An 18,483-nucleotide genomic window follows, 5' to 3' on the forward strand; every position below is an offset into this window, starting at 1 on the left:
CTCTTTGCAAATGCCCCCAGATTCGGATTTTGTGTGAGCCTTGAGAGAGATGACAGTTACCATCTGTTTTGCCTTGCACTGTTTTCCATGTACTTGGTGTTTGAACGGATTCTAGTTGCTGGCACTTGCCCGAATCAACCAGTTTTCGCAGATAATTATCCATTCCTAAAACCTGGCATGGGTCCAGATATACTATTTGTTTTCAATGTATACTATATATGTTCCTATTAAGTATAGGTGACAATTCAACCGTTAATATTTTGCACATTAGGAGATGCATCTGCGAGGTATTTTCACTTTTTATTGAAGCAGCACTGTAAACTTTTTTATATAAAGTACTAGTGTTTGGTAATGAAAATAAAGCTTCTGGTAACTATCCATAAGGATTAGGATTGGTGTCTAACTTCGAATTACACATGTATGAGGTGAGCCTCTCAATGGAATGTAATTTCAGTGTGGCTTCCTGGCCGCTTTCACTGCATTTCCTGCTTTGCGTGCTTTTTGTCTAGTGGAGTAAAGGGCAGGAGGAAACAAAAGCAAATGTTATCTAATATGACAACAATTAGGAGAACTCGCAATTACCATACCTAACAAGAACCAATTAGGAAGAATAGGGCAGACCCTGTACATATGATTTTATCTGACAGACTGGCAAACCCCAAAAAGTTTTCTTAACAAACCCGGTGTGATAAAGACATTTACTTAAAGCCTGAAAAAGCAAAAGCATTTTAACTACAAAGAAATGTGAAAATCATGAAAGGTGTTCATACATAACGATTTGGAATGCTATCAAACTGCTGCTGATCTGAAAGTGTCGTAAAAAATGTGTTTCATTTTTCCTTTTGATAATATTGCTATAGTATGCCTGTTTGTTTTTTCAGAAACCATATTAATTGCCATCTTCCTTCCGACCCTTCCCACAGCTGAAACAATGTAAAGCATGATCAGATTTAAGCAGCAAACTTACCAGAAGCTTGCACTTCATTAACGTACTGCAACAGATCCTGTCCCTGGTGGATGACATCAAATGTTAAGTTGTTCATGGTTAGGGACTTGTCAGCATGGTGCTGGAGCCTCTGTTCGGCTACTGTGAGATCTTCTGTATCAAAGTCATTCATCTGTTGAGACAATTCCTCATTCCAAGACTCCAGGTCTGAGATGATCTAATAAAAGCATGAGAATAGGATTATAGGTCAAGAAATTGAAAAAGGCTACATGCAACAGCAAAGTGAAATGAACTTAGCTATAAAGTGCAACACCTAACATATATCAAGCAGGAAATTACATTGATTTCTAAATTGTACACTGTAAAATGTTTTAGAATTTAAAAGGGAAAATCTGATGAGTGTTTGTCCTACTTAAATGGAAATGGAGGCCGAAGAAATGGGGGTAGAAGTCAAAATAAACAAAAAAGGAAGGGCATGCTTTTCCGGAAAATAAGAGGCACAAAACAGGGCCGGAGAATTGAGGGAAAAAAATGTTTTTTTAACACTTAACATTTGTATCTAGAATAGTTAGAGATATTCTATTTCGCTTCTGCTGTGTTTTATTGAATTAGAAAAAAACAGGCATGAGGCTCACGTCTGCACCAAGAAGTTTAAAGTGGTGTTTAGAGGCAACTGGCTGCGGACTGACACTCCCAACAGAGAGAATGGGCCACATGTGGCGAGACAAGCACCCCAAGAATCTGAGGGCTGCAACTGCGTGGAAGTCCAAAGGGGCAGAGGAATGACACTGGGATGGACTTGGATGAGGAAGTGGTGTTACAGAGGGACCAGCACCATGACGAAATTGGAGATGTGCAGTGGGACACCTAGCATGATAAATCACAAAGCTAGTATTAGAACACTTCAGCGCAATAGTATGTGATCAGTTGAAGAGTAGACATGGCATATGGTGCATGGGCACCACTGTGCAGGGCAAAACGACTACCCACTTAAACAGCAGAAAAATCTTAATACTTAATTGAAAAACTAGCAACTACTGGAACAACCTGTAGGAAAGTTCCCTCTTTTTGGCATGGTTACCCCCACTTTTTGCCTATCAGTATGCTCAAGCTGTTTTCACGGGGATCCTGCTAACCCAGACCCCTGTGACTGTGCTCTCTTTCACTAAATTCAGTTGTTCATGGTTCTTACACTCCACAATTAGCATACTGGTGCCCCCATGTAAGTCCCTAGTATATGGTACCCAGGGCACTGGGGCACCAGGGTTCCCGCATGGGCTGTAGCATGCATTATGTCACCCATGGGAGCGCATGCAAAACCTCTTTGCAGGTCTGCCATTGCAGCCTGCGTGAAAGGGTGCATACACCCTTTTCACTACAAGTCACTTCACCAGGTCACTCTAAGTCACCCCTACGGTAGGCCCTCCTAGCCCAGATGGTAGGGTGCAGGTACTTGTGTGTGTGGGCACCCCTGCATGAACAGAGGTGCCCCTACGAACTCCTGCTCCATCTTCATGGACTTCATGGGTGCGGGGATGCCATTTTACGAGTGTACTGGGCATAGGTCACTACCTATGTCCAGCTACATAATGTTAACTGCGAATCTCAGCATGTTTGGTATCAAACATGTTGGAATCATACACCAAAACTGTTGCCAGTATTTGAAGTATGATTCCATGCACTCTGGGTGCTCCTTAGAGGACCCCAATTGGTAAATTGTGTTGAGGCCTACAGGGACACAGGTGCCAGTGTCACCATAGTAGCTGAAAAGCTAGTGTCACCTGAACTGCACCTACTTGGTCACAAGTGCCAAGTCACTGATGTAAATAATTCTACTAAGTGCCTCCACATAGCAATGAAACTTTAGCTAGGGTGGGGTTACTGGCCCTAAACAGGTGGCAGTCTTCTTTAACCTACCTGTAGAGTGTCTCCTAGGTAATGACCTGGAGACATAAGCTTGTGCTGACGTAGAGTTCTTTGCCCCTGCAACCAGGCTGGGCATCCCTAAACACTTGCTCACTTTAATCTCCACACAGGCTGAGGAGCAAGGTGGGAAAGGAGTCTTCCACTTAAAGAATCCACCGCAGTTCAAAGGCAGGGTCAAGAGAAGAGGTCAGACCATCAAGTAGTTTGGGGGGTCTGCCTCAAAATGGGTTTCGTGTATAAGAAACCTGACACTTAACACCAGTAGGGGCAGTATAGGTTTCCTCCAAGAATGGAGGAAACTCCCCTTGGTAAACAGGAACTTCATTTTATATTCCACAGTTATTGTAGCAACAGAAAGGGTACCAAATAAAGAACAAAATCAAAGAATAAATTCAGTACATTTTTTGGCTCCAAAACAGGGTGTGATTTTAAGGTCTATTGTGGACCTTCTATACTAGAACAAATTTATCAAGACCTAGAAATACAATATGACTACAATGAAAGAAGCCATCCTTCTATTAAAAGAAGAGGACTACACAGCAACCATAGATATCAAGTACACTTACCTGTCTGTATTGAACAACAGACACAATAAATACCTCAGTTTTGTGGTAGAGAATGTACAATACAAATTCAGGGTGCTACCATTTGGGATAAAACTGGCATAGGGTGTTTACAAAATGCCTTACAGTGGTGGCAGCACATTTAAGACAGGGAATGCATGTGTATCCTTACTTGGAAGACTGCCTGGTAACAATGAATTTGTAGACACAATGCCAAAAGAGAATACAGACAGATATACAAACCTCTGCACAATTTGTGGTTCTCATTGAACTTGGGAGACATCGTCATTGTTCCCGGGAACAATGCAGACAGCCCTGACCCTTATACTGACAGTTTCACAGTAAGAAAGATAAACATGGTTTTCAGACCAGTTGATGATGGCACGGGAAAGAATCATAAAAGCACCTGCAATACAGAACTTACTGACAATACATTGAGGCCAAGTATGCCATCCTATACTAGACAGTCTCTATGCTTATACTATAGGTTAGCAGCTCTGGTCCTTACGACTTAAATTTGGGCATACAGGATTCCCTCGCAAAATGCCCTGTGGTCCTGAGAGGGGCTAGGAGACCAATGACTTACAAGTCTTATGATGCTTCGAGTCATCCTCTGGTGCAGGAGAATAGAACCAACATGTAACATCACACGTGACAACAATTATCAGGTATGTAACACCTTTCTAATGAGAATCTGTTATACACGTCGATGAAGGTACATCTGTGAGCCATAGTGGCATACACGTGGTGCAACTATAGGTCTTTAATACAACAGTCAAAGAGATTCCTAGTGGAAGCACAGAGAGTAGCACCATCTTGACCACATCTATCTGAAAGCTGAACCTTGTGCTAACACAGCTATTCTTAATTACTATCACTTCGTTGTATGGAGTCAGTGATTTACAGACACTTACAATACAAGAACAGTGCCTCCAAATACACAGGGGCCTGATGATCACAACAACAAATTATCACTTTCTTCCAAAGGTAATTTTGCATTTCCATGTTTACCAAGCAGTACAACTACCGGCTTTTTCCAAAGGCCAAAGACGCAAGCATAAAAGGATCTACACATGCACTACATGTCAGAAGGGCAGTCATGGTATTACTTGCAAGAAACAAAGCCTACAGGAAGGGAAGGCAATTCTTCATTTCCTTCATGTCAACAAACAGAGGTTCTAAAATCACAAGAGAGAATATGGGAAGGTGAATAGTTCAGGCCATTCAAACATGTTGTAAGATAGCAGGAGTAGCAAGAGGCACTCCATAAGTAAAAAGGGTGTCACACTGGCATTCATAGCCAACACACCCATAAACGACATATGCATGGCAACCATATGGTCATTAGTACATAGTTTTACAAAATACTATTATGCAGATGTTCAAGCTAACAGAGAAGCACAGGTGGGGTAAAAGGTACTAAGGTATCTGCAAACACTCACTCCCTTCAACTCAACCTCCCAAGTGGGGGGAATACACAGCTACACAATCAATGCACAACATGGTACTCAAGAAAAGATTCATGCTGCAAAACACAATGGTTGATTATCTGTAGGAACAGTTCTTGTTTTCTGAAGAATTTTCTTCTGGATTCACATGCAACCCTCCCTCCTCTCCAAAAAAGAAATGTGCATTGGAACGAACAGGGTAAAGGTAATATGTAGAAGAGAAATAGGAAGCGCAAAAAATAATACAGGTCACTAAACAGGAAAACAGATTCCTAACATGGTAACCACACAAGGGGGCCTTGAGGGTTTACTTCTGACGTCATAGGGAAATAGACAACCATAAAATGTTGATTTCCAGAGAGAACAAAAAAAGATAAGAGGAAAGAGGCAATTTCAGACTCAAGCATTAGACGGTGAAATAATGCACAGCATGAGAATCTCGAAAAACCCTCAAGCTACAAAACTACTCCAACAAGTAAATACATATTTCATTGTTTATTTTGTTTTCTAAATATCTTTATTCACATTTTTGCAATAACATAAAAACGTACATCTATGCAGATTGGAACCTTCAGGGAGACCTCAGAGTCAGAATATTAACAAACCAAGAAAAGTATGCAGCACAATAGTGATACTTCATCTCCTTATGAGGTAGTTAGTTTTGCAGGGTGCGCAAGCGCCTTCGAAGAAGGGGAGGAAGCATAGGAGGAGAACAGGAGGCGGGTAAAGAGACATCCAGGCATACTTTGTAATTCTTTTAAGTTGTCCATGTCTGATCAGTCAGAGGAGCGTGAATAAAGCATTGATAGAAGGGCGGCTAATAACATTGGATATTCATACCTTACATTCACCCTTAGATCAGAATATTGCTTTTGTTTCACCCATCAAACATTGCACTCCCCCAGTTGCTGCAAGAACCTTCCACCTGCACCTCTAGGAGGGAAGAATCAACTGCCACCCCACTGGGGCAACTAATTAGTCAACCCCTTCCATAACCGCAGATCCAGGCACAGACTCCTGTGAGCCCCCGACTGAGTCATTGTCCTTTCCCAGTGTGTCTGAGGGTGAACCCCAGAACTCTAGGTTCCTTTCTGGTTTTACATCTAGTCTGACCCTCTCAACCATTTCATTATTTACTAATATTCCGAGAAACATGAACTTTTTTGGAGGACTACATTTTGTTTAGGTTGTTCTTGTTAAAGCTGACAGAGTTACACAACATTAGAGTTGAGGCACTGTCATTTACAGTCCTGTGTAGATTTCAAACTAACTATTGCGTAAAACAATGAAGATGAAGTTAACAATAATGATAACTGCAGACATTTAGGAGTTACGGTAAAGAGGGAAGAAAATGAAAAGTTACCTGTGAGAGAAAGCAAAATGAGGGAAGCAGAGGAAGCTATATGGGAAGTGATACAAGAAAGAACATTAACACAAGGAAACACATGGTATGCTGACACTTAGTGAGTAGAAATGACTCGTTTTAGGCCTATGAATCTTTTGACCCAGTTGAGACACACCTTAGGACGAGATAGCTAATCAATATGTCAATCAATACGTCAATAATGTCATCAATATTTATTACAACAATGCACTTCACCTTAGTCAAAGACATTAATCAACTTGTGACACCACCATGACCTTGCAGTCATGAATAACTACACCAGTTTAGTAGGGTTTTATGAGGCTTATTCCCTATTAGTTACAATTCTAAAAGAAGGTGTGTTAATCTCAAAACCAAGAAACACAATAGCATAGTCACAATATGGCAATTCTGATAAGATTTCGTTAAGGCAAGAATCACAAACATCAGAACATAACATGGCGTGAACCTAGATCAACTTTAGCAGAGTATCATTAATGCGTCAGTTCAACAAAGCATAGATTCAGTAATTTGTCTATTTGCGTCAGTTTAGTGAACCGCTGTCCTAACCAGTGATTAGCATTGTCATGTTGGGCTTCATGCAAAACAGTTTGGAACACCAATTTGGAAAACATCTAGCTATGGTCTCTGTCAAAAGTAAGCAGTTGGTACCTAGAAAGTAAAAGCAAACAGACAAATCACAGTTTCATTGTCATAGTTACCCTCCAAGGTTTGAGTCAACACTCAGGTTCGGTCTTCGTCTTCAGGACATCAGTCGATTCGCCATCAGTCAAAACTCAGCTCTAGGGTAAAAAAAAAAGGGGCACTTCCCTCATAAGGAGGCAAAGTGTAAAATGGGCAATCTAAGGAAAAGGATGGTTTAAGTAAAACCATATAAGTCACCAAACAGAGTGACAAAGTTTCTGGATCAAATCAGTAGCATCTCCCTAATTCTCTAGTCTAATTTACTTCCTGGTGACAGGGGTTTTTATCCCCTTTTCGATGTACATTCCCCTAAAACTTAACTGGTCAAATGTTATACCCCACTATCTTTAGCCAATTAGAAAACAGGTTATGTCATTAATCTTTCACCCCACATTAGTTCACAGACATTTTATTGGTCCATATGATTGACGTCTTCAGAGATAGCACGTCCGGTATGATTCCATCCTTCTGTAATTCTTTGCACATCTTTTGGTCAGTAGCTCCATTGTCTGTACCGGTTTGAGCGACCTTGTACATTATACTAATCTACACTGTTGCATTTTGACTAAAACATTTCTACAAGCAATATGAATTTCATGAGAACGGATCCACTATAGTTACATTCAGCTTCTGATTTGAAGAAAACAAGAGGTCATATCCTTTTGCGAGTCAGCACACTGCAAGTTTAGAAAAACACATTTAATATGAGAGCCAGGCAGCTAAGCTTTGGCTCATGCTAATTTAAGGCCTACAAGATTTATTTAGCATACTTTAATAACATAATCATTAATAATCAGTATAAAGCCATTTTTTAATACAAAGATTCATAAGCATTAGTCATTTTCATTAGACCCCGTATACATTGGCGGCCACTCCCCGTGGTCACATTTCAAGTGCACGTTTTAGCAAAATATACTAGTACAGTTTCTATGCGGCATTATCACACATTAGTTCATAAACATTTCATGTTAATACAGATTATATAAACTACGCTCTCTCAGGTTCATTAAGAAAGGCACATGTGAAGCAGAGCTAGATAGGGGATAGAACAGTGGTTCCCAACCTTTTTACTTCTGTGGGCCCCCACGTTATTACTGGAATCAGGGAACCCCCCACTGAGTCATTACTGAAAGCCGGGGACCTAATCTGTTAATATTATTTAATTTTCTAAGCAGTCACGGACCCCCTGAGGAGGCTTTGCGGAACCCCAGGGGTCCCCAGACCACAGGCTGGGAACCACTGGGATATATTGTGAAGGACAGGGTGAAGTGAATAGATGAAAACTAGAGTACTGAAGATTTCAAATGGGATGCTGGTGGAGTTTTTGCATAGTAACTGTAGTGTGAGAACAAAGCCAAGCGGATCAACAAACAAGTTGAAAAACTGCACCCCAGGCATGTGGGGCTGTATGAGACCCTTAAATAAGACAAATTAAGGATGGGTGATTTTGAGAATACCGTAGTAATAACAGGTCAAAATCCTGAATTAAATAAATCTTGTACTTAATTACATTTTCTTCTATTACATTCTCCTAAATTAACTGCTACCCCTGCCAGCCCACAGTACCTGTCGAACAGTGCCCATACAGTCTGTAAAATCTCCATATGCCCTTTAAGAACATGCATACCTCAGCCTCATAATCAGTTAACTAGTGAGCATATTTAGGACAGGGAAGATCAGAACAGGACTAACAAACTGCCCTAGAATTACTATAGATAAGTAACATTTGGTTATATTTATCCTTCAATCCTTCACAACTGTTCGGCTTCGATCATGAAGTAGATATGACTCCGATATAAATGCTAAAAACAGTCCATGAAGCATGTGATCAGATTGGATAAAGTTACCTTTATAGTAACTCAGTTACTCTTAGTACCAAACTTTTCCCCATTATAAACTTGTCTTCACCACAACCTTGTGGTAAGATGTTAAACGCTTTCTACAGATATTTATATGATACTTGTGTGCCTGTATTACACTTGCAAGGAAGCGGAGTATGCAGCACACCATGCTGCACATCAACTAAGATTAAGTAAAAGAAGCATTAGGGAGCTTAGACCTACTAAGAGGTTTTGGAGGACTTCCTGTCCAAAGCATCCAGCCTATTGAGACAAGGATGTCCTCAGCATGGTAAACAGAAATGATTTCCTGCTGTGAGTGCCCGACAGCATGCAAAACTGGTGTCCTTATTTTTCTGTTTGGCCTTGCCATGACACTAATCTAGCACTGCGTAGAGGTCCATATTCTGCTCTGTAATCTTACGGCCAGACTAAACATGCCCTCAAAGGTCACAGGACTAATGTTAATGCTTTTGTTAAGTAAAATTTAGTGAAGTGAATGTGGCAGCTTACTGAATCTTTAGTATAAACAGACCTTTTTCTCTTTGTCAGTAAAGAGAACAGTCTACTGACCTCTCTCATGCAAAAGTCCACGTTAAAGTGTACGCCAGACCTTGCACTGACATTCTGAATTAATGTTGAGTGCTTGTACATTTGGTGAATATGTAGCACATGTGTGGTAGGACTCAGTGCATGGCAAGAGTCTGGATACTGGGACCAGTGAGAGCCTTTGTGGATGACCCCTTGTTTAGCATAGCACAAGATGATGGGCGGATACAGCTCCAAGTGGTGGAAGTGTATTGACTACATTCCTATGGCTGAAAGTTAGAGCTCGAGAAAGTGAAGTGAAGGAGGATCAGTACAGGGCTACAGTTAGAAATTCACTGAGGTCCTTGCTAGGAGAAGGAGGCTTATTAGTTGTTCCTGAGCACTGCCACTTGGTAGATGGTAGGAATGAAGGGTGGGTCTTTAGTTTCTGCAGTTCAACATGAGGAAACAAGGACTTCCCTTCAGTCTGTCCCATGATTACTGCTTCAGGAAGGCTGAGGCCAGCCAGATGCAGACATCTCACACTTATTTGTGCCCTTGAGTTGGATACTGATGCTTAGAGTCAGCATTATTGCTACCAGCTGTGAGAGCAATCACCTAGCACAAAGGCTGTCACGGAGAGGAAGCAAGAAAATGACTTGAAAGAACACCAACCCAAACCAGTTCCAAAACCTTAGACAGTAGATCAACATCCCCTACCTGCAAAAAGAGAATAAATGTCAGATTCAAACCAATCCACTTTATTTTAGTAGCGAGTTCTTCTTGACAAAAGGGCAGCATGCTCAGCAGAGTCCTGGAAGGACTGCTGTATGATCAGTGCTAGTGTCCGAATTACATCCAATCTCCCAGACGTGCGGGGACATCACCTGAAATCCACACTTTCTGCTGGAGGAGCTGAGGGCTTGAATAGAGCCTAGAAAGTTGTGTGCTGAAAGGGAAGAAGAGAATATGCCCTGCAGGAGAAGAGTGTACAGGAGGAGACACTTAGCATGTTCCCATCTTGAGGAACACCAAGAATAAGCCAAATGCAACGAGCCAGGAGTGACCCATTTTTTGAAGTGGTCTCCCGGAGTGGTTCCTGCTCTGAACTGCACCATAGCATATAAATAACAAGCATCACTGTGTGATCGAGCAGTGTGTCATGAAGAATGTTACTGCTGCTGGCGATGTCAGAGGGAAACAGCCTTAGTCACCACAGATGCAGAAGCCTTGACTGGCTTAGAATCCGAGAATGCAAACCCACTGATAACTAAGTACTGAGCTGCATTTTCCGTATCCTTCCCTTATGCACCTGGCCTAAGAGGCAGCGACTGCAATAGATGAGTGCTGCCAGGTGAGTCTGTCACACTGATTTCAGCCCAGCGGATCACTTTCTGAGTAAGGACACCCCTGTGGCCCACAAAGTACTGGGAATGCAGAACATGCTCATACCACCAGAAATGTATCTCCAAGTGAACATTGTTTTAAGAACATACAACTTCTTCCTCAGTGAACTTGAATTAATGAATGTTACCTGAACAGATTTACAGTTCTAGCAAGTGTGTGTTTTTTTTTTTTTTTTTTAACAAACTACATCTGTGACTACTCAATACTCCCACACAGTGGGGACCATATAGAAATGGGTACAGTATATCTCTAACAATCGTAAATAGTATTACAATCCTGTAACGAAAACCTTACTGACCTGTATATTATTTTGTTTCGCTCCAAGATTAAAGTACCTTCTTTTAACTGAAAAATTAGCACTGGGCTGGACAAGACATTGTATCTTTTGGTTGGCTGTTGAGTTCTGAGCTCTTCCTGCCCATATTAACTCCCTAAGGAGCCTTTGACTACTCACTCTCACTAACTTGATAGTCAAATTCAGAAAGGGTGTACTTGACCTGGTTTGCCAAGACACAGTAGGACAGTTGAAGGACATCAGGGGCAATTAACTCAAACGTCATCGTTGGGACCCTGTTGACCCAGTCTGCACTTTGCCCCCCACCGCCTGAACAGGATGTGACAAACCCTGGTCATAATGATGGCAAAAGGAACAAGGGGAACCCCATGGAAAATGTCACTCACCCAGTGTACATCTGTTCGTGGCATGAGACGCTGCAGATTCACATGCTGTGCATTATCCTGCCATCTAGCGTTGGGCTCGGAGTGTTACAAGTTATTTTTCTTCGAAGAAGTCTTTTCGAGTCACAAGATCGAGGGACTCCTCCCTTTCGGCTCCATTGCGCATGGGCGTCGACTCCATCTTAGATTGTTTTCCCCGCAGAGGGTGAGGTAGGAGTTGTGTATATAGTAAAAGTGCCCATGCAATGGAGTGAGTATGTATGTACATAATGTGTATAAGAATTGTAAGGAAATGCCTCCTTGGCATGGTTACCCCCTGACTTTTTGCCTTTGCTGATGCTATGTTTTGAATTGAAAGTGTGCTGAGGCCTGCTAACCAGGCCCCAGCACCAGTGTTCTTTCCCTAACCTGTACTTTTGATTCCACAATTGGCACACCCTGGCATCCAGGTAAGTCCCTTGTAACTGGTACCCCTGGTACCAAGGGCCCTGATGCCAGGGAAGGTCTCTAAGGGCTGCAGCATATCTTATGCCACCCTGGGGACCTCTCACTCAGCACAGACACACTGCTTGTCAGCTTGTGTGTGCTGGTGAGAACAAAAACGAGTAAGTCGACATGGCACTCCCCTCAGGGTGCCATGCCAACCTCACACTGCCTATGCAGTATAGATAAGTCACCCCTCTAGTAGGCCTTACAGCCCTAAGGCAGGGTGCACTATACCATAGGTGAGGGCACCAGTACATGAGTACTGTGCCCCTACAGTGTCTAAGCCAAACCTTAGACATTGTAAGTGCAGGGTAGCCATACGAGTATATGGTCTGGGAGTCTGTCAAACACGGACTCCACAGCACCATAATGGCTACACTGAAAACTGGGAAGTTTGGTATCAAACTTCTCAACACAATAAATGCACACTGATGCCAGTGTACATTTTGTTGTGAAATACACCCCAGAGGGCACCTTAGAGGTGCCCCCTGAAACCTTAACCGACTATCTGTGTAGGCTGACTAGTTCCAGCAGCCTGCCACAACCGAGACATGTTGCTGGCCCCATGGGGAGAGTGCCTTTGTCACTCTGAGGCCAGTAACAAAGCCTGCACTGGGTGGAGATGCTAACACCTCCCCCAGGCAGGAGCTGTCACACCTGGCGGTGAGCCTCAAAGGCTCACCCCTTTGTGCCAGCACCGCAGGACACTCCAGCTAGTGGAGTTGCCTGCCCCCTCCGGCCACGGCCCCCACTTTTGGCGGCAAGGCCGGAGGAAATAATGAGAATAACAAGGAGGAGTCACTGGCCAGTCAGGACAGCCCCTAAGGTGTCCTGAGCTGAAGTGACTCTAACTTTTAGAAATCCTCCATCTTGCAGATGGAGGATTCCCCAATAGGATTAGGGATGTGACCCCCTCCCCTTGGGAGGAGGCACAAAGAGGGTGTACCCACCCTCAGGGCTAGTAGCCATTGGCTACTAACCCCCCAGACCTAAACACGCCCTTACATTTAGTATTTAAGGGCTTCCCTGAACCTAAGAATTTAGATTCCTGAAACTACAAGAAGAAGAAGACTGCCGAGCTGAAAAACCCCTGCAGAGGAAGAACAGAAGACACCAACTGCTTTGGCCCCAGTCCTACCGGCCTGTCTCCTGCCTTCCAAAGAACCCTGCTCCAGCGACGCTTTCCAAGGGACCAGCGACCTCTGAATCCTCTGAGGACTGCCCGACTTCAAGAAAGACAAGAAACTCCTGAGGACAGCGGCACTGCTCCAAAAGAACTGCAACTTTGTTTCAAGGAGCAGACTTAAAGACCCCTGCAACTCCCAGCAAGAAGCGTGAGACTTGCAATACTGCACCCGGCGACCCCGACTCGACTGGTGGAGAACCAACACCTCAGGGAGGACCCTCCGGCGACTCCGAGACCGTGAGTAACCAAAGTTGTCCCCCCTGAGCCCCCACAGCGACGCCTGCAGAGGGAATCCCGAGGCTCCACCTGACCGCGACTGCCTGACTCCATTTCCCGACGGCTGGAAAAGACCCTGCACCCGCAGCCCCCAGCACCTAAAGGAACGGGACTCCTGTGCAGGAGTGACCCGCAGGAGGCCCTCTCCCTTGCCCAGGTGGTGGCTACCCCGAGCAGCCCCCCCCTTGCCTACCTGCACCGCTGAAGAGATCCCTTGATCTCTCCTTGATTTACATTGAAAACCCGACGCTTGTTTGCACACTGCACCCGGCCGCCCCTGCGCTGCTGAGGGTGTACTTTTTGTGCTGACTTGTGTCCCCCCCGGTGCCCTACAACACCCCCCTGGTCTGCCCTCCGAAGACGCGGGTACTTACCTGCTGGCAGATCGGAACCGGGGCACCCCCTTCTCTCCATTGAAGCCTATGCGTTTTGGGCACCTCTTTGACCTCTGCACCTGACCGGCCCTGAGCTGCTGGTGTGGTAACTTTGGGGTTGCTCTGAACCCCCAACGGTGGGCTACCTTGGACCCAAACCTGAGACTTGTAAGTGATTTACTTACCTGACAAAACTAACAAAAACTTACCTCCCCCAGGAACTGTGAAAATTGCACTGTGTCCACTTTTAAAACAGCTTATTGTGTTTTATGTAAAAAGTATACATGCTAATGTAATGATTTAAAGTTCCTGAAGTACTTACCTGCAATACCTTTCAAATGAGATATTACATGTAGAATTTGAACCTGTGGTTCTTAAAATAAACTAAGAAAATATATTTTTCTATAACAAAACCTATTGGCTGGATTTGTCTCCGAGTGTGTGTTCCTCATTTATTGCCTGTGTGTATGTACAACAAATGCTTAACACTACTCCTTTGATAAGCCTACTGCTCGACCACACTACCACAAAATAGAGCATTAGTATTATCTCTTTTTGCCACTATCTTACCTCTAAGGGGAACCCTTGGACTCTGTGCATGCTATTCCTTACTTTGAAATAGCACATACAGAGCCAACTTCCTACAAGAATAGTATATATTTACAAATTTACAAGTGTCATCAACTTATAACGGGTACAGGCTGCCGGGGAGGCGGGAGGGCGCATGTGAATCTGCAGCGTCTCATGCCACGAACAGATGTACACTGGATAAGGGACATTTTCCGTTCTATGGCATGTATAGCTGCAGATACACATGCTGTGCATAGACTAGTAAGCAGTTATCTCCCCAAAAGCGGTGGCTTAGCCTGTAGGAGTTGAAGTTTTCTGAAATAATGTTCATAATACAGCCTGTCCTACTGTGGCTTGTTGTTGTGTTAACACATCTACACAGTAATGTTTTGTGAATGTATGAGGCGTAGACCATGTGGCTGCCTTACAGATTTCTGTCATAGGTATATTTCCTAGAAAGGCCATTGTGGCGCCTTTCTTTCTAGTGGAGTGCGCCTTTGGCGTAATAGGTAGATCTCTTTTTGCTTTAATATAGCAGGTCTGAATACATTTCTCTATCCATCTGGCAATGCCTTGTTTGGATATTCGATTTCCTGCATGAGGTTTTTGGAAGGCTACAAACAATTGTTTTGTCTTGCGAAATTGTTATGTTCTATCAATGTAATACATTAGTGCTTTTTTTATGTCTAACATATGTAAGGCTCTTTCGGCTACGGAGTCTGGTTGTGGAAAAAAGACAGGGAGTTCCACTGTTTGGTTTAGGTGGAACAGTGATATAACTTTTGGTAAGAATTTTGGATTTGTACGGAGAACCACTTTATGTTTATGTATTTGTATAAAAGGTTCTTGTATAGTAAATGCTTGTATTTCACTTACCCTTCTAAGAGATGTGATACCTATTAGGAAAGCTACTTTCCAGGTTAAGTATTGTATCTCACAAGAGTGCATGGGTTCAAATGGTGGACCCATGAGTCGTGTTAATACAATATTGAGGTTCCACGAGGGAACTGGTGGTGTTCTCTGGGGTATGATTCTTTTTAAACCCTCCATAAATGCTTTGATGACTGGGATTCTAAATAGTGATTTTGAATGTGTAATTTGCAGGTAGGCAGATATTGCTGTGAGATGTATTTTAATAGAAGAAAATGCTAGTTTAGATTTTTATAAGTGTAATAAGTAACTTACAATGTCTTTGGCGGAAGCATGTAGTGGTTGAATTTGATTATTATGGCAGTAATAAACAAATCTTTTCCATTTGTTTGTGTAACAATGTCTTGTAGTAGGTTTTCTAGCTTGGTTAATGACCTCCATACATTCTTGTGTAAGGTTTGAATGTCCAAATTCTAAGACTTCAGGAGCCAGATTGCTAGATTGAGCAATGCTGGATTTGGGTGTCTGATTAACAGATTTGGTCTGTTTGGTAGTTTGATATGAGGTACTACAGACAGGTCTAGTAGTGTTGTATACCATGGCTGACGTGCCCAGGTTGGTGCTATTAGTATTAGTTTGAGTTTGTTTTGACTCAATTTGTTTATTAGATAAGGAAGGAGTGGGAGAGGGGGAAAAGCGTAAGCAAATATCCCTGACCAACTCATCCATAACGCATTGCCCTTGGACTGAGGGTGTGGATACCTGGACGCAAAGTTTTGGTATTTTGCGTTCTCTTTTGTTGCGAATAGGTCTATTTGTGGTGTTCCCCAGCGTCGAAAGTAAGTTTGTAGTATCTGGGGATGAATTTCCCATTCGTGTGTTTGTTGGTGATCTCGACTGAGATTGTCGGCTAACTGGTTTTGAATCCCTGGGATGTAATGTGCTATTAGGCGAATGTGATTGTGAATCGCCCAATGCCAAATCTTTTGTGCTAAGAGACACAGTTGTGATGAGTGTGCTCCCCACCCTATCATGGAAGCATCTGTTGTGATTATGTATTGAGGCACTGGGTCTTGGAATGGCCGCCCTTGGTTTAAATTTATAGGATTCCACCATTGAAGCGAGAGGTGTGTTTGGCGGTCTATCAACACTAGATCCTGAAGTTGACCCTGTGCTTGTGTCCATTGTGTTGCTAGGCACTGTTGTAAGGGCTGCATGTGTAGTCTTGCGTTTGGGACAATGGCTATGCATGAAGACATCATGCTTAGGAGTTTCATTATAAACCTCACTTGATAGTGTTGGTCTGGGTACATGTTTAATATCACATTCTGGAAGGCTTGTACCCTTTGTGGACTTGGAGTGGCAATCCCCTTTTGTGTGTTGATTGTTGCTCCTAAGTATTGTTGTATTTGACACGGTTGTAAATGTGATTTTTGGGAGTTTATAGAGAACCCTAGTTTGTGAAGGGTTTCTATGAAGTATTTTGTGTGTAGAATACACTTGCTGAGAGCTGGTTTTTATTAACCAATCGCCTAAGTAAGGGAATACGTGCATGTGCTGCCTCCTGATGTGAGCGGCCACTACTGCAAGGCATTTTGTAAATACCCCTGGGGCTGTTGTTATGCCGAATGGTAACACTTAATTGGTAATGCACGCCTTGGATTACAAACCTCAAGTATTTCCTGTGGGAAGGATGTATGGTTATGTGGAAATATGCATCTTTGAGATCTAATGTCGACATGTAGTCCTGTTGTTTGAGCAAGGGAATCACATCTTGAAGTGTCACCATGTGAAAGTGATCTGATTTGATGTAAAGACACAGTGTTCTGAGGTTTAATATGGGTCTCAGTGTTTTGTCCTTTTTTGGAATTAGGAAATACAGGGAGTAAACCCCTGTTCCTTTTTGCTGGTTTGGTACTAGTTCTATTGCTTCTTTTTGTAACAATGCTTGGACTTCTAGTTGTAACAGATCTAAGTATTGTTTGGACATGTTGTGTGCTCTTGGAGGCACATCTGGTGGCAAATGTAGGAATTCTATGCAATAACCATGTTGGATAAATGCTAGGACCCATGCGTCCGTAGTTATGTGTTTCCAGTTGTGGTAATAATTTGTAAGTCTCCCCCCCACTGGTGTTGTGTGGTGGGGGTTTGTGACATTGAAGTCACTGTTTGGTTTGTGGGGTTTTCGGGCTCTGGAATTTCCCTCTTGTTTTAGGGAACTGTCCACCCCTATATTGTCCTCGAAAACCTCCTCTCTGATATTGGCCCTGATATGTAGGTCTGACTTGTGAGGTGGATGGCTCTGTGGTTTGGGCCCGAAACCCCCCTCTAAAGTGCGGCTTCCTAAAAGTGCCTCTGCTCTGTGGGGAGTAGAGTGCACCCATGGCTTTGGCCGTGTCCGTGTCTTTCTTCAGTTTTTCTATCGCAGTATCCACCTCCGGCCCAAACAATTGTTGTTCGTTGAAAGGCATATTCAGCACAGCCTGCTGGATTTCTGGCTTAAATCCGGAGGTTCGTAACCATGCGTGTCTACGGATGGTTACTGCCGTATTCACTGTCCTGGCCGCCGTGTCTGCTGAGTCCATAGCCGACCTTATTTGGTTGTTGGAGATAGTTTGGCCCTCCTCGACAACCTGTTTGGCACGTTTGTGGAACTCTTTGGGAATGTGTTGAATGAGATGTTTCATCCCAATGTGCGCTGTCGTATCTTGCCCGTAGAGCTTGAGAATTGGCAATTCGCCATTGATTGGCTGCTTGTGCTGCCACCCTTTTGCCTGCTGCATCGAATTTCCGACTTTCCTTGTCGGGGGTGGTGCGTCTCCAGAAGTTTGTGAGTTTGCCCTTTTCCGGGCTGCTCCTACTACCACCGAATCAGGAGTTAACTGTTGTGTGATGTATACAGGGTCAGTAGGGGGAGGTTTATATTTCTTCTCCACCATAGGTGTGATGGCTCTGCCTTTGACTGGGTCCTGAAACATCTGTTTGGTGCGTTTTAACATGCCTAGCAGCATTGGCAAACTTTGGTATTGGCTGTGCGTAGATGACAGGGTGTTGTACAAGAAGTCATCTTCTCTGGGCTCTGCATGCAATGCTACATTATGAAATGTAGCTGCCCTGGAAACCACCTGCATGTAAGCAGTACTGTCCTCAGGTGGTGATGGCCTTGCCGGGTAGCATTCAGGACTATTGTCTGAGACCGGTGCATCATACAAAATTCCCATGCATCTGGGTCATCTTGGCTCATCCCTGTGTGCGTTGGTGACTGCATCATTGGGGGTGTTGCTACTGGGGACAGATGTGGCGAGTGCGCTAGCGATTG

General features: G+C 43.5%; 1 protein-coding gene across 7 annotated transcripts in view; it reads right to left on the reverse strand.

The window, feature by feature from the left end:
* TRIO (trio Rho guanine nucleotide exchange factor) overlaps positions 1–18,483 on the reverse strand; it is a 3,522,386-nt gene that overhangs the window by 2,578,678 nt on the left and 925,225 nt on the right. For all 7 annotated transcript variants that reach the window (XR_011200906.1, XM_069219639.1, XM_069219640.1 and 4 more), the window contains exon 14: positions 968–1,163. Coding sequence is in view for 6 of the 7 variants with exons in the window: in XM_069219639.1 (XP_069075740.1) it covers positions 968–1,163 (196 nt within the window). In the remaining variant the exon portion in view is untranslated. The remainder of the gene's footprint in view (positions 1–967; positions 1,164–18,483) is intronic.

This window comes from Pleurodeles waltl, chromosome 2_2, assembly GCF_031143425.1.
Source record: "Pleurodeles waltl isolate 20211129_DDA chromosome 2_2, aPleWal1.hap1.20221129, whole genome shotgun sequence".
NCBI classification, from domain to species: Eukaryota; Metazoa; Chordata; class Amphibia; order Caudata; family Salamandridae; genus Pleurodeles; species Pleurodeles waltl.